Genomic DNA, 23269 nt, shown 5'->3' on the forward strand with positions numbered 1-23269 from the left:
CTGACAGAAAACGTGTTCCTGCTTTTGGCAAATGGACGGGCTCATTTGCATAAAACGACTCATCGGATCTGTGAGTGAGTGTGCATGTGTTTACCATTCATCTAGATGGGTGTGCAAGGGGAGGGGGAGGGGGGGGGGCTATGGTTGCCATGGCGATACCCCCAGGGCTCCAGACTGCGACCAAATGGTCGCATTTTGCGACCAAAATTTGAGAGTGTGCGACTGAATTTGACATCTGGTCGCCCAAGTGCAACCAGTCAATCTGCCCTTTTAATTTTTTTGATTTTGACACGTTAAACGCGGAAGGGGTGCGTCAGTAAATCCGGAATCTGTAGCAGGCAAATGAGTGTGAGAACGATGGGGAATGGCCGGTGTTAGTGGCTAATGTGTGGAAGGGGAGGGTTCTTGAGATCATCGAGCGTGCGAAAACATCTGTGAGAAGGAGAACGATTTGACAACCGGCTACGTACATTTGAACAATGAGCGAGCAAACTATTGACTCGTACTTCCGACCTTCGGCTAGTGTGCCAGTGCTATTCAGAGCCCTGCACGGGTCTTATTTTTTGCAAACCCGCGCCCAGTGGCGGTTTTAGGCACGGGCGAACCAGGCAGCCGCCCGGGGCGGCATATTTGTGGGGGGCGCCAAGTCACATGGGGGGCGCCACGAGCAGTAAAAAATAAATCGCGCTGCGTAGCGGTTATCAATGAAGTACTACATAACATTGTGTTGGGAATAGGTATTTTGGCGCCCCCTCTGGCTGCAGGCGCACACCTGCTTGTTGAGAAGGTGCCGTGCGCAGACGGAATGAAACCCCCACTGAAGCCCGTAGGTTCACGATACAGCTCTTAGTCTTGCCCGGGGCGCAACTGGACGTAGAACCGCCAACCGCCCGTACCCGCAATACTTAAAACCACATCCGACAGTAGCGCAAATTACATTCCGCACCCGAACAGACCCGCTATAAAATGATATCGGCTCCCGACCCGAACCCATGCAGGGTTCGGGTGCCATAAAGGGCTTTTCACATGGGAGGCGTTTGCCGCGCCTGCTATTGCATTCTCAATAGAGAGGCAAGCGGGCAGAGATGAGGCATAGCGTCCTGTCAAGCAGCACGACGACAAGCGGGCGCAGTTCCTTGCTCGTCGAACACATGCCCGCACACGTAGAAACCGTTGGGATAGATGGGAATCACAATAAATGTGAAACTGAATTTGAAACAGCACAATGCATTTTCTGCATCTATTATCAAAATATTTATTAGTAATACAGTGAAAATTAGGAGAAATGTGAATATTTGTTTGCCATGTTGATTAACGGTGTGTGCCTCTAAATTGTCTTTTTGTGCCCCTAAAATTTTCAGTTTGGGGCCACAGTGCTCTCAGTGAAAAATGTTTGTCTGGAGCCCTGGGCCCTTTTCCAGTGATTATCGGCTTTGTGCCATTCTGAGAAAGCGCGAGCGGCCTCATGTCACATGTAAAGCCGTTACCCAGCAGCTGCTGCCGCACACTTCCCTGTAGACGTGTTGCTAGCATGTCAGCAGGTGTCATATACATGGGCCTGAGGTTGTGTACATGTGTACTATTTTGACTGGATGTGTGTTCCACTGGGTGTATCCATGGGGCGTGTGTGAGGTGTGTGAGTGTGCATGTGTGTGAATTTTTTTGGGTGTGTGCATGTGCGTCTGTGTGTGTGTGCGTGCGTGTCTGTATGTATGTCTGAGAGACTGTGTGCATGGCGTGTTTTTACATGTGTTGTTATTCTCAGGTCTTTTTGAATGGAGGTGTGTATGCATGTATGTGTACAATTGCATGTGTACAAGCAAGATGAGTGTTAGCGCCTATATGTGTGTGTGTTTGCATGCACGTGTGCGTGTTTCTGTATCTGTGTGTGTGTGTGTGTGTGTGTGTGTGTGTGTGTGTGTGTGTGTGTGTGTGTGTGTGTGTGTGTGTGTGTGTGTGTGTGTGTGTGCGTGTGAGAGTTAAATGAAGGCCACTCACACACAGGACGTGCAGGCCCACTGCTCCGTCGACTCGCTCCTGGTTGGTGAAGAAGTCGCGGGGGAACTCGTGGATGGCTGGGCAGGGAGGAAGTAGACACAACGCATTAGCAGAGGACAGACCGCTGGCAGGGAGGAGATAGACACAACGTATTAGCAGAGGACAGACCGGTGGCCTTTCAAAACGCTGCTAATCAAAATCTGTCACTTTTACAAATCCTGCTGCACCTCTGTGGTGCCACAGTGGCACGCTGACACGACCCACCGCTGCCGCTACCGTCACGGGTAGAGCCTCTGTTTCTGCTTTAACTCATCATTTAGTCTTCCCTTTCTTTTTATATTGTTCCCTTTACTTTCTCTTTAACACTGTTCTTAAATTCAATACGACGACAAGGTCAAGTGTAATATGTGCTCACATTTAACCGTGAAAAAAATAAACGGTTGAGTCTGTCACGCTGTCTGGTTTAAAAAAAGAACCCATCAGAGAAGCAGGTCCATCTACAATAGCAGCCAGTCCACCTGATGGCCGATATATGATCCTATGACGTTAACTCTGCCACCGTACATAGAGGAGGGACATCAGAGACACATTCTCACAACCGTTTTGAACACGACTCGCTATAAAAGCAGATTTTACTTGACGTTTTCTTTGGTCCAGCAAACGAAGATTTGCTCCTGAGTGGCTTGACGGATGCATTGCTTTGACGTGAGTCTTTTTCTCTCCCTCCCTCCCGTGTTTCAAGGCCAATTGTAACTGACAGCATCAATCTCTCCTGACCGACAGTGGGGCTCCATCACAATATGACACAATATGTCACATATTCACAGCACAGTCACGTGCAGCACCCACACAAGCGCTCTCACACACGCACACACACACACCCAGTGTGTTCAACATCCGACCCATAATTGGCAGCTCATGTTTTGTGGCTGCATGTTTGGCCTGTTTTTGGTGTATTTGTATGTGACTGTGTGAATGTGTGTGTGTGTGTGTGCAAGTGTATTGGTTTGTGCATTTGCATCAATGTACCTGAGTGTGTGTCTTCTTGTGTGTGTGTGTGTGTGTGTGTGTGTGTGTGGGGGTGGGGGGGGTGGGGGGGGGTGCATGGGAGCATACACTCATGCGACGGGGGCTTTTTGCGTAACGTGGACCACCACAATGCGCAGTGACATTCTCTGAGCCGTCAACAGCCCAGAGCCCCAGTGAGTCAGCTGGCCTCAGTCTCAGCCTGGACATCAGCCTGCCCTGCTGGCCCACACACACACACACACACACACACACACACACACACACACACACACACACACACACACACACACACACACACACACACACACACACACACACACACACACACACACACACACACACACACACAGTAACAGACACACACATTAACACAAACACGCACACACAAAGTAATACACACACACACACAGTAACACAAACAGACACCCACACTAATAGACACACACCACACAATAACACACAGACACACGTCGCATCACACTATAACATCCCAAAGCAGCAACACACCATAAAACACACACCGCAAACCTCATCACACCACAACACATCACAACACATGCACAGTAACCCATAGTAACACGCCGCAGAAACACAGCAACGCACCACATGATATCACACCACAACACTCAACAATGCACCACGACATCCCAAAACAGCATGCAAAAACACAATAACTCACAGCCACACACACACACACACACACACACACACACACACACACACACACACACACACACACACACACACACACACACACACACACACACACACACACACAGACACACACATACACACACACACACACACACACACACACACACACACACACACACACACACACACACACACACACACACACACACACACACACACACACACACAGTAACATCCCACAGTAACCCAAAGCATCACAGACACACACACGCGACACAGTCTGTGGAGCACTCATGCAAACCGAAAGGACAGCGGAGAGACGAGAGGCATAGTGGGGGAGGGAGGGGGGAGGTAGAGAGAGGTGGAGAGAGGTAGAGAGGAAGAGAGGGCAGACAAGAGAACTTGCACTTGTCTGACCTTGTTAAGAAAGGTGCTATTCAAATAAAGTGCATTACTATATTATTATTATTATTAGAATGAGCAAGGTGAAATACTGAGCAATTTAGGAACAGTGGAGATAGTTGCAGTTTCGTTTAAACAGTACGAGTGAAGAAAGTGTGTTTAAGTAACATCCATCCATCCAAAGGATGCATGTGCATGTTTGAGTGTATTTACATGCAATCATACATACACTCAAACATGCACACACATGGACACCGACTTCCTCCTTGTACAAAGCAGAAACGGGGAATCCCAGCGCCTGCTGCTAAACACAAAACATACATTTGTGAAGACATAAGACACGCACACAAACGCACACACACACACTCACAGCGACACACACACACACACACACACACACACACACACACACACACACACACACACACACACACACACACACACACACTGCTTCAACCAACAACAGACCTCAAGCAGTCATGAGAGCCAGGACCCTTGGCAGACTGCGGGGCCGGAGCGGCCCCTGTGAAGCAGCGTTGCTGCAGCTTCAATTCACTTCACCGATTAGTGGCTCAGAGCTGGCCAATATACACTGGAGCATGGGCCAACTCTATCTCCACCAAAAACCTGTGTGTGGAGAGACTGTGTGTGTGTGTGGGGGTCTGTGTCTGTTTGTTTATTTATTTTTTTCGATATGTTTGTGTGTGTGACTGAGAGATAGAGGGACAAATAGTGTGAGAGTGACAGAGCGAGAGACATGGCGAAAAGAGAAGAGAGAGTCGTCTTCAAGCTCTATAAAATGGATAGCCGTTAAGGACACACAAACACACACAGACACACACAAACACACGTAGACGTTTCAAGGAAAGCCTGCATTGTCTCGGCTGTGTTGGACTAGTGCTGGCATGGTTCTCTCCCAGCAAGTGTTTCCTATGCCCATGGAGCGGAGTTTGAAGAGGGAGGATGCCAGAGCTTGGCTCTTTTGAATGTGACCTATTTTCCCCAGTTTCACCTGGGAACAGATTTGCTCTTTGGAGAAGAAGTAACACACAAACACGCTCGCACACACACACACACAGACACACGTGCACACACACACACACACACATGCATGCATGCACACGGAGACACATGGTTTACAAATGAATTCCAGCGGTGCCTGAAGGTGGTTGTCATTAAAGTAGTTACAGCATGTTGCGTTTTGTTTTGTCCAGAGCCAGGCACATGATTACTAACAATTACCCATCAGGGTAAACAATTAGCCACACAACAGCAACAACAGATACACAGCAACATATATCCAAGAAAATATATATAACATGTTAACAATATCATGTTAACAACACGTTATATAACATGTTATATAACATACACCATGTTGCTTTATGTTAAATGTAATATAACATGTTGTTAGAATATATATAGACGTTACATGTTTTATATATATATATTATATATATATATATATATATATATATGTACACACAATATAACAGCCGGTTGGTCATAGTCCTTATACAGCTCTTCTTCTTTTAGATTTCCATATATTTGTCTTTAAAAAATATATATTTTAATCTCTTCAGTTTTCATTTCGGGAAAGTGCTTTCTCCCAACATGTTTTAAAAAATATTTTTAATATCTTTGATAATTGATCAATGCAGAAAAATGCAGAAATACAATCAATAACTCACCAGCCATCATAACTCACTAACATTAACAATGTGTTTTGAACTGTTGGCAGAATGGCTTCAAATGCTTGCATAAGCATTTGAAAGGGTGGATTATGTGCTCTGTGCTGTCCCTGAGCAAGGCACCAGAACCCTAACAGGTTTCTGATGAGCTGATTGCCTCTTGCTAGGGTGACAGCCCAGTCATACTTGTTCTGAGTGGTTGATCCGGGAGGCTGCTGATTGCAGCGTGCATTGGGCGGGGTGTCGTGGTTGACACCAGTACACTCTATCCGTGTCATATCTTAGTGACCCGTTGACCGAATCGCACGGCCAAGCTGTTTCAAAAACGCCTAGCGTTATAACGTGTTGGCTTGAAGAATGTCAAACCCATCAGCCCATCCAGGTCTGAGGCCCTGCTACAACAGAAGGATGCCCTGCATACATTACGTCCAACATATTGATCCTGTATAGCCGAAAAACAAACATTCACACAAACACACACTAACGTGCATAAACAATCGACAGGTGGTGTGGAGCTGAACCTGAGGTCGTACCGCCTTCCCTTTCTCATGTGTCGTGTTTGATTTGTCCAGATTGATTTCTGATGGACAGCTTGTCAATCTCAGATCACAGATACAATAAGACCACCACCCTGTGATTTGCCCCTCCCCCACTGTCAATCTCTCTCCCTCCGCGGCTTGCTTACGTAAGCGATTACATAAGACCTGCGTGGCTTCAATAAAGCGAAGATGAGCGAGAGTATGTGTGATGTGTGATGTGTGTGTGTGAGAGTGAGAGAGAGAGAAAGAGATAGAGAGTGTGAGAGAGAGAGTATGATAGAGAGAGATAGAGAGCGAGAGAGTGGTCTTGCTTGAGCTATGTAGGCAATAGAGGAACGGAGAGAGAGAGGGAATCCTTCCAATCCTATACATCATTAAGGGGATCTCTCGAGGCTTCTGGGTTTTAAGAGCAGCAAAAAAGACGCTGCTCTGCACAGATGGCTTCACTGCATCTACCCCACTGTATGGCTAAGCCTTTCTCTCTCTCTCTCTCTCTCTCTCTCTCTCTCTCTCTCTCTCTCTCTCTCTCTCTCTCTCTCTCTCTCTCTCCCTGTCTCTCTCTGACTATCTCTCTCTCTCTCTCTCTGTCTCTCTGTCTCTCTGTCTCTCTCTCTCTCTCTCTCTCTCTCTCTCTCTCACACACACACACGCACACAGTTAGAGTCACACGTGTAAACGAGCACACAACATCACACTCTCCAGGTCATGAGAACCAGGAAAATATCTCACATGTTACACACTAAAATAAAGACCAACCAATGTCTTACACTATCTGTTGCATAAACACACATTGTGGTATACACATCTAAACCCAAATATTCCAGGTCAGCCACATGACCTTGGCATAGCACGGCAGCAGATCTGTTAAACATGAGGTAATCCTTGCTTTAATGCCTCTGGAGGTGTAATGAGAGAATACCGCCCCCCCCTCTCCTCATCCTCGACCTCCGACCCCCACTATAGAACTCTGACAATGCCATTAATGGCTTTTTGCGCTTTTAACCCATGTATGTGCTGTAAAGTCATGAGCGTTTAGCAGCTTAGGGGTAGGGTGCTGAAGGAGGAGGGGACTTCTGGCATGGAGAAAAAGGCTAAGATTTAAGTGGAGTTGGAAATGTTCGACCTTGTGGCCTTGTGTCTGTTACTGGTAAAAAAGAACACCGGGAATGAAAAAAACATGCATGCCTATGTGCACACACACACACACAGACACACATAACACGCGCGCACACACATCCACACACAAACATTAAACAGACGTACGCACATTAAACACTGACAGACAGACAGACCTACACAAACACAAACATTAAAAATGCACCTCAAAATTAAACACACAGACATATGCAGACAGACCAACGCATATACACAACACACACACATACACGTGCACACGCACCACACCAATGGCAGCATGTGTTTGCATTTATTTTTCTGCCACAGTGCTTAAATGAGAGTGGGTGGTATTACCTAAGACGCGGGATAACACACAGAAAAACAGCAAATACCCACACACATACGCACAAAAAAAACACACACACAAACAAACCCAAACAACCAGGAGTTTGATTTTCCACTGAGTTTTTTTCCTGCTTTCATCCAGATTTCACACGTTTTCACCCTGTTTTCAGTCAATTTTCTCTCCCTCCACATGAGCCCTCGTTATGTGCACGTTGTGTGTTGGTAAAGGTCTGCGGGATTTACTAACAGATGTAACTGCTCAGGGTCAAGAAAAAAAAGATCCCAACTTCCTGTTTCATCTCCGCCTAAACCATCACAATCCGAAACGCTTGGCACAGAGGATTTAAACATGGAGGAAGAGAGGAAAACAACAAGACTAAAGAGAAAATCTCTTACCACGAAACAATCAACCCTTCTTTTTGGCCTCCGTCCCCATACCCCAATTACCACAGAAAACACAATGACATTTCCTAGAAAGATTCTCGGAAATTGCTGAAATGTTGCAAACAATATAATATGGGCTTTAAGACATTACATGTCAACCTTTTAACCAGACAAATATATTGCTTGCTGGACAGACTGCTGATAATGTGATAATGCTTATGTTGACTATCTATATTATCCAACTATATTGGATCTATCATGGATCCAATATAACTTTGCCTCCTATAACCTGATGCTCAATAGCTGCAACTACTACTAACTAAAAAAGATAGATTACCCATTCCAAATTGATCATTATTTGAATAATCCAGTATTGATTCATAAAATCCAGAGATCAATCTTTTAATATATGCCATTTCCCCTGGAGTTCCTTTAACAATTAACAGCATTAGTTCTCTGAGAATATCTCTTTCATATCCAAGCAAAATATGTATTGTAACTGAAATATCCCTAACCAAATTGATTTTGAAACGAATCATATCAGAAATCAAATCGAAGCGAAAAGATCCAATCCAATAGTCTCTCTCTCTCTCTCTCTCTCTCTCTCTCTCTCTCTCTCTCTCTCTCTCTCTCTCTCTCTCTCTCTCTCTCTCTCTCTCTCTCTCTCTCTCTCTGCAATAGTACAGTCTCCCACTCTGGTTGGGTGAATGAGTGTCTGTGATGACATGTATCAGAGCGGTAGTGGTGGAGGCGGTGGTGACCTGTTGACACTCGCACTTCCCCGGAGGAGAACGCCATCTCTCCATCAATCAGCCTCCTCCTCACAGTGACAACAAGGTCACCGCGGTGGTGAGCTCTTAACAAGCCGCTGCCATCCACCACACACACACACACACACACACAGACATCCAATCTAGCCGCTAGGAACACACTCTCCTTCCTCCTTTGCTCTCGCACAATCTCTCTCACTATCATGTACCCTCTCTCTCGTGCTCTCGTGCTCTCTTTGCACTCCCTTACTCAGTCTTGAACTTTCTCTCTCTCTTGCACTCTTTCTCTCACTCTCTTGCACTCTGTCTTGCACTTTCTGTCTCAGCCTCTCGTTCCTTTGTTCACCTTCAACAGATTGGGTCTCAGGAGAGATGGAAATGTTCCTGTTTCCAGCTACAGGGAATGCACACAAGAGAGGGAGAGAGAAAGGAGAGGGGGAGAGAGGGAAAGAGAGGGAGAGAGAGAGAGAGAGAGAGAGAGAGAGAGAGAGAGAGAGAGAGAGAGAGAGAGAAAGAAAGGGAAGAAATAAATCCTGCAGCACAAATAGAGAGGAATGGGAGAAGGGGTGAGTGCTGTAAAAAGAAGGGAGAGTGAGTGCTCCATTTAGATTCTGAGTCCGTAAAAGCATGTCCCCGTTTCCAGTCTTTCTTTCCGGGGGGGTAAAGACCACTTTATTTTTTTGGTCCAAAGACGTGCATGTGCAGTTTTGTCATGCATGCGTCGGTGCGTTGGTGTGTGTGCCTGGTCCCCTTGCGAAAGGGCACATGGTAATGCTGGCATTTAATCAGTGAGCCCTGGCAAATGTGGGCAGTGTGACCTGTGGTGACCTGGGACACGGACGGACACAGAATTAGCAGGTGCAGAAACCGATGGACAAAGCCCATCCCCACCAACCGCACCACCCATAACACCACCACCACCAAGCCCTCCACAACCCCATCAGACAGCCACACAGAGACTCAGACTTGGGAATCAGAGAAACTGCACATCATTGTTATTTGATCCTACGTCCCTTCTGTTGCACCAACCATTTCAGCACAAAACTCTGGACCAAAGTGAGAACAGCAACGCCAAGCAAATGACTATCGCTCCCAAAAAAGAAGGCTGCATGAAGATATATTTCAACACAATATTCGAAGAAGAAAAATAAGGACTTATGTTCATCCGTTATTGCATTTATGTCTTTCTTCCTCTCAAAGAGAGAATTAGCCTCATTATGTTCAATGATGGCAGCGTTATTGCTGTAAATGTGATTATTTTTGACAGCCCTTGTTCCAAACGTGACACATTAGCGATATCATTAACACGCTGCCTCCAGGGTGTGCTAAACACTGTTCACATACTGCAGTTACTTTGAGTGCAGCTCCAGCATCACAGTGTGTGAACTGTGCTATGTCTCCTTGGGAACAACGTTGAGGGGGAGTAGAGCAGATATTTGATTGATTTTAAATTGAAAATAGAACATCACAACAAATTAAATTGGGGCAATGTAATATTGCACAGGATGTTCATACATTTAACAGTATTTTGATGTACTTCATATCAAGCTTAACTCGAGGGAACCAGAACCTTCTACAACCTCTTATTTGAACTACAAGAGGCTCAGAGAAACGACTCTGTTCCAGAGAAGGATGTGAACTACAAGAGGATCAGAGAAGCTGCTCTGTTCCAGAGAAGGATGTGACTACAATAGGCTCAGAGACAGTGCTCTGTTCTAGAGAAAGATGTGAACTACAAGAGGCTCAGAGAAGCTGCTCTGTTCCAGAGAAGGATTTGAACTATAAGAGGCTCAGAGACGCTGCTCTGTTCTCGAGGAGGATGTGAACTACAAGAGGCTCAGAGACGGTGCTCTGTTCTCTAGAAGGATGTGAACAACAAGAGGCACAGGAGACTAAGGAGCTGTTTGTTTGTCATGCATAATTCTTGCTTGTCAAAGCTCTCATGTTTTTTCAGAAACAAAGGTCCCACCATGATGTGCCTCCCCCATGACCCCACGTCACCCATGCATTGATCATCTCCAATTGGGTATTGAAGCAGGAGCACCTGTGTATTGATTGCTCTACTTGATAAGACTTAAGCCTCTAAGCTCAAGGAAAGACAAAAGGGTCATAGGAAGTCTTCAGTCACCAAGATCCTGTGTGTAACCTTCGGCCTTGCTGCTGTCGCAGCATTGCAGTGCTGACCCCTAGTGCAGCCTCAGTATGCTTGTATACACTTTATAGGCAGAATCAATGGGGGCTTCCCACAAATAGGAAGGGATTATATCAGTCAGCTCCATTGCATCTGCCTTCCTGACAATGTATAGCAAATCCTCTGGAAACCATCAATGTACCCAGAGCTTCATAAGCCTAAGCATGCACATGCACATCCTCATGAGATCGGCACACACACATGCACACACACACAAATGTACACATACATGTGTCTGGCTCAATCCAGCCCAGACTAATGGATCACTGCGCTGCAGAAAGCGACCCTATCCTCCCTGATGGCGTAACTTGTTTGCTGTGACTTGGTGACATCATGGGCACCAGGTGCAGAACACACCGATGAACTGAGCTGTCGTGGGACTCCGCTGTGAGGCACGGGCAGAGGAGGAGGACAACCGCAGATCGAAACAAGTTTGTTGAGGTTTTGCCACAGTGAAAGCTGAATGTGTGAATCTGTCCATATTTATGCAGAATGTGGCCATTCACAGGGAATTGGTGTGTTGAGGTATCGGGTACAAAGGACAATATGACTTTGATCCAGACAGATCTACCCTATGTAGCCCACTAGGGAACATCACCATAGCATTTGGAACATGTTTAATGCATACACTCTCATCCCCTCCCCACACACACACACACACAATGCACACGGCTTCCACTGCTCAGAAACAGATGGGGTTTCCACTAATCCCATCATAGCAATCTCTGTAAATATTCCTTTTATTCTCCGCTCCAAAATATATGCCTATGCAGCCCGTATATTCTCCCCTCAACGCACAAAATGACATCACCACTTAAGGCATCATAGCTCCGTCCGAGTGTGTGTGTGTTTGTGTGTGTGCAGGTGTGCATGACTTATAGCTCAGAGGTTTTGAACGTGGGTGTATGCGTGTGTGAGCAGCAAAATAACGGAGCTACGGTATACACAGTACATAGTCAATGTGACACAAACGTTTGAAACATACACATTGCTGCGATTCATTCTACAGTGTGAATGTTGATGTGATATATTGTGCGTTGGATGCAGGTATTTCAGCTTTCGATTGGTAAGGATAACCCATAATGCACTTCTGCGACTGCATACTAGGCGAGTTTACGTTGACTTGGAAGCATGCCAAATGCCCCTGAGACATAACCCGTTGCAGAAGAGAAAGAGGAGGACTAGAGGAGGGGAGGAGAGATCACAGATCAAGGGAAGGAGAGGAGGCGAGAGAGAAAGGGGAGAGAGAGAGAGAGAGAGAGAGAGAGAGAGAGAGAGAGAGAGAGAGAGAGAGAGAGAGAGAGAGAGAGAGAGAGAGAGAGAGAGAGAGAGAGAAAGAGAGGGGCAGCAGGCGGAAAAATGAGCAGGACAGGTGAAGGCAGACGAAGGAAGGAAAAGCAGATTGGATGAGAAACAGAAGTCAGTCCCGGAGGAGACAGGCGATGGGGAGGGATAGAGAGAGAGAGGGAGACAATGGGGGAGCAAGAGAGATAAGTTCATAGATAGAGAAAGAGACGGATCAATGTAGAAATGGAAAAAGCTAAATATAAACTGAGAGAGAAAGAGACAGAGAAAGAGGGATCAATACAGAAATAGGGATGCTAAATATATACATTTTGAGAGAGGAAAAAAGAGAAAGAGAGATAGAAAGGGGTGAGAGAGAGAGAAAGAGAGAGAGAGAGAGAGAGCGAGAGAGAGAGAGAGAGCGAGAGAGAGAGAGAGAGAGAGAGAGAGAGAGAGAGAGAGAGAGAGAGAGTGGGCAGTGGAGGTCCCTTCATCCCCACCTCTCCTGAGCTCTAACCCCAGCTGACAAGTCCTACATGAGTCCCGTCACTGTGATGGGCTATCAGCCCACTATAGAGAGAGAGAGAGAGAGAGAGAGAGAGAGAGAGAGAGAGAGAGAGAGAGAGAGGGGCCTGGCTTCCATGGGTGTTGAGGGGTGGAGGGCCGGACGGAGAAGTCTGTCTTCAATATTCCCGCAGTACTGAAACATGCGGGACAATAGTCTTTGTGGCACATCCCGTCGGGGATTTTGGGGAACAAAAATCCCTGACACAATACACACACACACGCACGCACGTACACACACACACACACACACACACACACACACACACACACACACACACACACACACACACACACACACACACACACACACACACACACACACACACACACAGACACACACACACAGACACACGCTATCTCTCTCTCCAGTCCTGTCCGTCAAGGACAGGAAAGGAGACAGGCCTGTTTGAAGCGGAGAGACATGAAGTCCCCCGCACAGAAAGCCCAGCGTAGAGTCTCCATTCCTGTGCTACTCGGCTGCTCTGAGCCCCAGCCCCTGCAGAGCTCCACGGGGGCTCTCCGGGACCAGGCTGTGTGCGACCCAGTTGCTCCTTCGCAATGAGCATCTCTGACACAACAGCGTCCAACTGGGTCTCCTTTCAGAAAAATCTAGCTGTAGTTGCAGCAAGTACGATTTTAGCATATTGTAATTTAGCATATTACTTTTTTGGTATACTTTTAACTAAAGAGACTCAGCATGTTTATAGATCCAGTTAGGTGCCTGGGCTCAAGGATGCCTACGATGCAGGAAGAAAGGATTCTGTAAGGGCTAGGGCGCACCAACTCCCAGCTGTAAGGCATGAGGTTCGATCCCCCATGTCCACAGCCTGACCTCTCGGCAACCTATAGGGCATGTTGCCAAACCTCTGCCCTGCACCTCAAGGACATGCATCTGGATGAACTGAGAGTCCCTATGGATCAAAGCCTGGGCCTAATGGCTAGAAAAAGCTACCACAAACCAACATACATTATGGCCACTTGACTGCAGAGGGCTGTGTTGTGTGTTGGCCTGGAAGTCTCCCAGTGTCCCATTCTTCTCTCACTGTCCTGTCTCTCTCCTTCCCCCTGAACTCCATGACTCTCTGAGCTCAGTTGGCTCCACATCCATGTTTCCATGAGGGAGGGAAGGGGGTGGCGGGGTGGGTGGGGGGGGCTGGGGGGGTGCTGAGTGGGGGTCTTGGTTGGGATGGGAGGGTGGGTTCTGGGGCTTTTCGAAATGTAAACATCTCCTGTAGTGTGCTGTGGAATGTTGAACTGGATGTGGTGTGTGTGTGTGCATGTGTGTGTGTGCATGCACATAGGGCACATAGTCTGCGTAATGCCTTTGGAATGCCTACAGCTGGCACAGAAGGATGCTGGCACAAGCTAAGTATTAAAGCCAGAATGAGAGACGGAAGAAGAAAGATAAAGAGAGAGTGAGAGAGAGAGAGAGAGAGAGAGAGAGAGAGAGAGAGAGAGAGAGAGAGAGAGAGAGAGAGAGAGAGAGAGAGAGAGAGAGAGAGAGAGAGAGAGAGAGAGAGAGACATTTCGCTATGAGGATTATAGTGGAGTGTGCACAGGGAAAGTCCACATGTGTACCTAGTCACTTCTGTTACTCTGTTGTATCAGCTTTAGGTCTTTTTTTTTGTCTCTCTGAAACACACACACACACACACACACACACACACACACACACACACACACACACACACACACACACACACACACACACACACACACACACCACACACACACACACACACACACACACACACACACACACACACACACACACACACACACACACACACACACACGTTCCAGTGGCGAGTGATATGGTTCACTGGTTTCCATGGTAGCAAGCAAGGACGAATCAGATGAAGGCAGAGGGGGTTCTATTCCAACCAGGAAAGAAATGCTTTCTTCACCAACAAATTGTCTAACGAAGTGCACTTCCAACAAACACACATGTGCAGAAATGCACAACCACTCACACATATGAGTGTGTCAAACACACACAAATGTGCACACACAAATTCATGCACGCACACACATGATCCCAAACATGCATACACACACATAAATACAAGTGTGCACAAATATTCCCCTCCAACACACACACATGTATTCTTACTAATAGGAGTAATATGTCATACCCAGGGCACTGTGCCTCTGCAGTTGTTAGTAATTCCTGACTGTCTTTTATAAAGGCTGCAAATGTGTGGATGCCTGCCATTAATGCATTCCATTCTAAAATTGTGGGTGCTTATTTGTGAGGAAGAATTCCTTTCAATTTGTCAATGTGGTCTGCATTCTTATCTAGTGTGCCTTGCAAAATTTCGGACTAATAGATCTTTGTCTCCAAAATGGGTCAATGTTAGTGGTATGGTAAATTAAAAAATCTAACTTAGTAATCTTTCTCTCCAATTGCCATATCTTGAAATTAACTAAATATGGATGAATATTTTATTTCATATTTAATGATAGGAAAAGAGAGGCAACACCAAATTAGGTCAGTAAATTAAATGTTAAAGTGTCAGTTGATCTGTTCTGTTGAAGCCCAATGGGCAGTTTAGTGGCCAGCATAAGAGCCCATTGTTCACAGTCTACTGTTATATTCCAAGGGTGTAAAACATTTTGATGCAATGATTCTGTAGATTCTGTCTCTGTGTCCGTTCAGCATTTAAAATACAGTTAGGTTAAATTTAATTATGCAAGTACTTTTATTTTGGCAGTACGCTGATATTCAGAAACATTCCTGTCTATGTCTCTACTTCCCTTTTTGGTGACGGCACCTTCAACCTCAGACAATAGAAAGAATGGAAACAAACAGGTTTTCTGTCCGTTGAACACAGTATTTATACGGTTCTATCGTACACACGCGTTCAACCCCTCCCTAATTGCCTCAGAGGATTCCAAATCTCCAGGTTCCAATTGAGTTTGTGGCCCTCAGGAGTCAACGTATTTGGAACCAGCCCCGTATTCAATTTAGCCAAATGCATTTCAGGGCGTCCCACAGGGCTCCATCCAAGGGATCTATTATTTTTCTTCCCCTCTTGGAGAAAGGCGTCTTCCAAAACACGCTCAATTAATATTGATTTGGCTGCAAGCGATTTAACCTCTGGGGTTCTTTGTGTTTTGTTTTTGTGTGTGTGTGTTGGTCCTGAGTACGCTCTATTGACCCTGGATGAAGACACCATCATTTCATGAAACCCCTGGTGTATTGAGCACAATTGTTGATCAGTAACCTTTTTCGAGGGCCCAAGCTAGAATCACGGACCCTCAACATAAATCACTCCTGTCATTCCTCTACCATTCTGACCACTGGCCGCTTAAGTTAGCAATTAGTTCCGACGTATTGATGGAGGACGAGCACAGGCCATTCATTTGAAACCTTGTCTTAGTTTGGTGACAATGAAGGCTGTGTTTGAGGGAACGGTTGAGGGAAGGTGTCGCTTGTGTTTATAACCTGTACTGTAAGCATTGCTCGCTTTCATATTGTTTAAGGCTTTGTAATCACAAGAAAATACACCCGTTATATATTACTTTAAAGAATGTATGCATGCATTGGTTATGTTGTGGCTGAAATGCCAAAATAACTAATACTCCCATTTCACTCTCTGCCAAAACACGGGTTCAGCAGTTTGCATCATTTAGACCAGGGGTCTCAAACTCAACCTACCTGGGGGCCCCTGGAGGTAGAGTCTGGGTCAGGCTGGGGCGCATCAAGTATGCCACAAAAAAAAGTAGCACAACTGACCCAATCTAAGTTAATGATCGGGCTATAATTAGACCCCGTTGCCTATGTAATCGCTGACTGCAGGCGACATTTCATAGTGGTTGGTGGAAACCGGGACATTTTAGCGTCCTTTGGCTTTTGTCGGGACTCAGGACACGCAACTCAAAATGAGTGATAAAAATGCGTGGCAAGCGACTCAGCAAAAATGTGCGTTTGACAACAACATGGGGGCCGCACTAACACTAAACTTTGATGACAAGTAGGGGGCCACAAAATATCATCCCGCGGGCCTCAATTGGCCCCCGGGCCGCGAGTTTGAGGACCCTGATTTCGACATATCCTTTGTTTTATCAAGTGTATATGAATGAGATAAACTGATGGTAAATCTAATCCCGGGCATTCATGGAAATTCAGGACGCATGATAGGCAAGTAGTTAAGCAGCACGTTAACATCTTTAAGCCTTGTTTTTCTGCATATCGAAAGTAGAAACAAAGCTTCAGACACAGACACACAGACACACAGACAGACACACACACACACACACACACACACACACACACACACACACACACACACACACACACACACACACACAACACACACACACACACACACACCACACACACACACACACACACACACACACACACACACACACACACAAGGCTTATGCATTGGGACACCTGCCGGGTCGTTTGGCTTGCTATGACTATGCTGAGTAATATGACATTTAAGCCCTGCTTTCTGTTTGTGTGTAAGGCTGTGTGTGTGTGTGTGTGTGTGTGTGTGTGTGTGTGTGTGTGTGTGTGTGTGTGTGTGTGTGTGTGTGTGTGTGTGTGTGTGTGTATGCGTGTGTCTGTGTTTGTGTGTGTGTGTGTGTGTGTGTGTGTGTGTGCTTGTGTGGGGATGTTTGTCCCTAGAGTGAGGTGCAGTCTATGCATAAAATTACACCATTATGTCTTGTCTTACTGCTCCATACACAAGGAAGAGGCAAAGCCATCGTAGAAAACAGACGCAGACACTCACACACACACCCACACACACTAGACACACACGAGCAAACACACGCACACGCACACACACAAACACACACACAAATACATCCTCACACACACAAGTACTAAATATATCAGAGTGCAGCTTAATCACAAATTTTTCTGTCTCTTGCTGTCGTGTTTTTGTAAATAATAGTTAGAGACTGCGTCAAAATTAATATTACAGTGAAACCAAGCCTTAGAAATATAGAGGAACTGCGGTTCCAATGTGAAACTGTGGCTCCAAGGGGAAACTGATATGAGTGCGATGTCAGCTTAATCCCTGGAAGTTAAGGTGGACCGTTACCTCATTCTGCTGTGTCCAGGTCCATTCCACCATATACAATACCCTCACAGCTCCAACTCAGGGGCAGAGGTGATTAATGGTTATTGATAGTCTGTGTTTAGTGCAAAGCTCTAGGTTGCTACATGTATAGTCCTGTTGAACACAATAAGGAGAGACCAAGAGGGATGACCATATAAATATATATGTATAAATGAAACAAATTCTGAATTCTTTCACCTCATGGTATATATTTTTTCCCTTTTGGATGACCAATTTAGATTACCAATTTCAACCTTGTAGCTTGCCGTATAAACTCCTACTTCTTAAGAGGCAACTGACAAACCTTAAAACAGCAGAAACACTCTGCTCTTCACTCTGTTGTTTATTATTTTGCAACTTAAGCGCCAAAGATGGTGTTTTAAAGAGGACACAGCTTTGGGAAGACGGAGACATAGGGCCCTATTTTAACGGTCTGAAACGTAAGTGAGAAGCGCCAAGTGCAAGCAGCTTTATGGGCGGTTCTATGGAGATGTCGCTAGTTTACCGGCGCAAAAATGACTCTTGCACCCGGCGGAAATCTAAAAAGGGTTGGTCTGAAGTAGCCTAATTACCCGTAGGTGTGGTTTGGGCGTAACGTGCAATAGCGTGCAAGAGCCATGAGCACATATGATATGCGGTGGCTGTGGTTCTATTTAATGATATACGCAATACATTATAAGCAATTAAGCATAGTTTCTTATCAGTATTGTATGCATTATCGTTATCGACTTGTGTTCCTAATATGCATGCTTCCCCTCGTTAATATACATTGCCACGGACTGTATTATGCGTTACGTGTTTAGTTTGCGTGTGTTTAAACAGATGGACACACACACGCACGCCCGCATTCATTAATTATTTTATACATACACACACGCGCGCCCGCATTCACTCACTCGCTGTAAAACAATGTTTTCTCACGATCAAATACTCATCAATCCTAAAAGTTATGGCCATGTACACAATGTCTGTGTCAAGAAAATATGTGTTTGCAGATACATTGACTTAAAAGTACAACTTATTACCGCTGTATCAGCTGTTCTTTCCCAAATAATTTACCAAGAATGTGTGGCTAGGTTGATGAGAGAAGCAAAGTGTATGCGCGAGGTGCAAGCAACATTATGCATGCGCCCTTAAAATAGCATCTGAACAACGCGCCACTGACTTTAAACCAGGCATTTCCTGGTTTGTGGCGCAAGTGATTTCTGAAACTGCAAAATAGCACCAGGGAACGTTTGCGCCAGAACACGCCTCCTCCTTTCGCCGCACCGCCCCTTGGGGCGCAAGATCATTCCCTAATTTACCGACGCGTGGCGCAGGAGGGAAAAGAACGCTCTGCGCCAGTTGCAAACTAGCAACGACACATGTGCCAGTGAGAAAGTCAATTGCGCCGGATGCAAGTTAGGGCCCATAGAGATAAATACATATAAAAAAAAAGTGTTTGTGTGTATGTGTGTGTGTTTTTTTAGTGACCTATTACAGATACATTGGGTGATAATGTCCTTGCATAAATAATTTCATCAAACAAACAAATGCTTATAAACACACAGACACACACACACACACACACACACATGCACAGAAATACACACCCACATGCTTATAAACACACACACACACACACACGCACACACACACACACACACACACACACACACACACACACACACACACACACACATGTCACACACACACACACACACACACTCACACACACACATGCACACAAACACGCAACCACATGCTTATAAACAAACACACAAACACATGCACATAAACACACAACCACATGCTTATAAACCCACACACATGCGCACAAACACACAACCACATGCTTATAAATACACACACAGACACACGCACACAAACACACAAACTACTTCCCGCCCAACTGGGCAGCATTCTGACAAGCCCACTGAGCGATAAATGGGCCGCAGGCAAGGTGAAGATGGTTTGGCGCAACAGACACACACACACACACACACACACACACACACACACACACACACACACACACACACACACACACACACACACACACACACACACACACACACACACACACACACACACACACACACACACAAACACGTATTAGCCTCTCTGCTTGGCCAATATAGCAGAACATTAACCGTCTGCCTTGAGAAATAAAACGATTTCGGTCACACACTGCTAGAAACACAAATCTGCTAGTCCTAACCAAGTCACCGGCAATGGGCCGCGTCAAATAGGTGTGCCTCAAACGATCGAGAGGTTGGCTGCTACATAATGAAGTGTGTGTGCACATGCGTTTGCGTGTGTTTGTTTGTTTCACAGTGGCGTATTACTGCAGTCTCTCTATATTGTAGGTGGGATTCTGAAATGCAAAGACAGCAAAGGAATACGTTGGGCAGTTCAACAAGATTGTGTGTCCTCTCAAGGCAGTGTGTATGCGTGTGTTTCTTCTAAAGTTAGTGTGTGTGTGTGTGTGTGTGTTTTTGTATGTGTGCGTGCTGTCTTTGAGGCACCGCAAGCCCATGGGTTCTCTTTTGATCTGATCAAACATCCCTCAAAAAACGACCCCCACTCCCCCCCTCCTTTCAAAAAAATAAAAAACACTTTCACAACACACGACCATGACACAACTTCCCTTTCCCCGCTTGTCTTCTTCTGCTCCAATTAATTAAGAGAGCAAGGAGGCGCTGCAAGAACAGGAGCGCCACCCTTGAAATTACATTCCATTGGAATAATTAGATTATAATTAGAGCGAAAGGCGGAGGATAATGTATGGGTGATTAGGAGCGTCGCCACCATGGGGTGGCTCCGGGGCGTGAGGTGCAGGTTGGAGGAGACGGAGCAGCGGGTTATTGTGGAAGGGCCCTTGGAGCACCCGGAGGGGAGGGGGAGAGGGAAGAGACAGAGACAGAGACGGAGAGAGGGAGAGGTAGAGAGATGGTTGACAATAGTAAACGTTATTATTTGGAAACCAACACAGCACCTTGTGAAAATGCATTATTTATCACAGTTCTGTTTGTCTTAGTGGGTATAAGTTTCGTGCATGCGATGGTGATTTCGGGTTTTTGAAATGGTAAAGTGGTTGTCGAGCATTCTCATCAGTTTGAGTTAGGTGATTATAAAGACTGTTTGTGTGACTGCATGTGTTTGTGGGGTCAGGCCTGAGAAAACGAGCTACACATATAAAATAGGACCAAGCGTCACTGTGCTTTCTTTTCGAAGAGATGAATCTACTACAACAATAGATCGTTTTCAGGTTGGGAGAGCACGCTTCATTGAAACCATAATCATATTTAATAGATAATATGTCACTCCAGACACCCGATGAATTCACAATTGATTCGGAAGTTAAATCAGAATAAAGAACCGCAGACTGCTGAGTGAAAAGTAATATTGTCTGTGATTTTATTCATTCAGACACTTTAGCTCCAGTGTGACATAGTTCCTGTCAGCCTAACGTCACTAGAGATACTAAAAGACAAAAAAGTCTGGGCTTTTCTTTCTGAACTGCCACCACCACCAGAACCGAAACACACTGCAAATGGAAAGGATTTCAACATGCCATGGCTTCTTTTGTTGTGTACTCCCTGCTCGCTCTCTATCCATCTTGATGTCTCTCTCTCTCTCTCTCTCTCTCTCTCTCTCTCTCTCTCTCTCTCTCTCTCTCTCTCTCTCGCACTCTCTCTCGCTCTCTCTCTCGCTCTCTCGACTGGCTAGGGTTAGGCTGAGTTTGTAAAACGATTTCTTGATTGTTTTTCTGTGCCTGTATTGACAGGATGGTCAAGAGGGACAGGAAAGTATGTTAAAGAAGAGTGAGAATGAAGTGTAGCTTATATATTATATATTGGATTGACTGCTGTAGTTTGTTGGGTCATGTTCAATTACAAGCACATTCATGAAACTGCTGCTGGGTCTGTTAATAAAGTCACAATGTGTAAGTCGACTCGAAGGCAGGGTTTTTTGGGAGCCTCGATAGTACGATTGATTTAAACAAAGGGAGAGGAACCGGCTGGCCAGCATTTAATATTTGTAGAAAATATAATTCAAAGGTTTAGAATTTATTGATAACAATATTGAAATCAGCATTGATGAGCTAGTTGAAATGTTACACATCACGACTATAACATAACCATTCATATTTTCTATATTGCACCAGGTAAGATGGTTCCTTCCTTGTACAATTTAAAGCTTTAGTTTACTGAGAATCGCATTTAACTCTAAGCAAGATGGTTCTTGTCTCTGAAATGCACTCAATCTATATTGAATTGAATCTAATCAAATCGTAAATCGAATGGAATGATACGATTTCGGGAAATCAGTGGCAATACCAAATACCACCAGCTTTATGAGAATCTATAAATGTTTTGCAAGGGACACTAGTTACTTGTTTGTGTGTGTGTGTGTATGTGTGATTTTGTGTGTGATACTAAAGCCTAATGCTTGAAAAAGTAGTTGCTTATCATTTTCGTACCCCACAGGAAATGCAAAAGAAGGGAACAGACGTGGTGGTGGAGAGGAGCCAAAACTACAAAGATGAAATGGAGGCGACAGAGAGAGAGATAGAGAGAAAGAGATTGAGATAGATCGAGATAGATTGAGATCAAGAGAGAGGGAGAGAGAGACAGCAGGCTTGGAAAAAAACACTGTGAAGATCTTTGTACTTAGAGCGAGAAGAAAGAAGCAATCCCCATTAAGGTAATTAGTGTTTCGGCAGACAAAGAGTGATTAAACAGAAAAAGGCTGTAAACTAGTAACTCGTCTAAATATAACTCCTCATTCCCCTCGATAGGAGTGCACTTTCATGTGTATGTGTGTTTCTGTACGTGAGTGTTTGTGCATGTGCGTCTAAGTGTGTATATGTCTCTGTGTGTAAGTGTGTGTGTGTGTGTGTGTGTGTGTGTGTGTGTGTGTGTGTGTGTGTGTGTGTGTGTGTGTGTGTGTGTGTGTGTGTGTGTGTAGTGTGTGTGTGTGTGTGTGTGTGTGTGTGTGTGTGTGTGTGTGTGTGTTTGCGTGCGTGTCTGTAATGTTTTCCTGCCTCTGAAAACAGCATGGATGGTAAAGAGGGGGTACGTCATTCTTGTATAAGAGTTATGAGTGCATGAGTTTTATGTTAATAGTTCAGGTTATGGAATCATGTGTGTATAATTGTATATGTGTGAATTTTAATTTGTGTGTGCAGGTGAATGCATGCGTAACACATGCCTGAATTTGATGTTTGCATGTGTTA

General features: G+C 45.3%; 1 protein-coding gene across 1 annotated transcript in view; it reads right to left on the reverse strand.

The window, feature by feature from the left end:
• slc24a3 (solute carrier family 24 member 3) overlaps nt 1-23269 on the reverse strand; it is a 60839-nt gene that overhangs the window by 15425 nt on the left and 22145 nt on the right. Inside the window, exon 3 of the mRNA XM_056609652.1 lies at nt 1999-2075. Within this exon, the coding sequence (XP_056465627.1) occupies nt 1999-2075 (77 nt within the window). The remainder of the gene's footprint in view (nt 1-1998; nt 2076-23269) is intronic.

Source organism: Gadus chalcogrammus, chromosome 15 (genome assembly GCF_026213295.1).
Source record: "Gadus chalcogrammus isolate NIFS_2021 chromosome 15, NIFS_Gcha_1.0, whole genome shotgun sequence".
Taxonomy (NCBI): Eukaryota; Metazoa; Chordata; class Actinopteri; order Gadiformes; family Gadidae; genus Gadus; species Gadus chalcogrammus.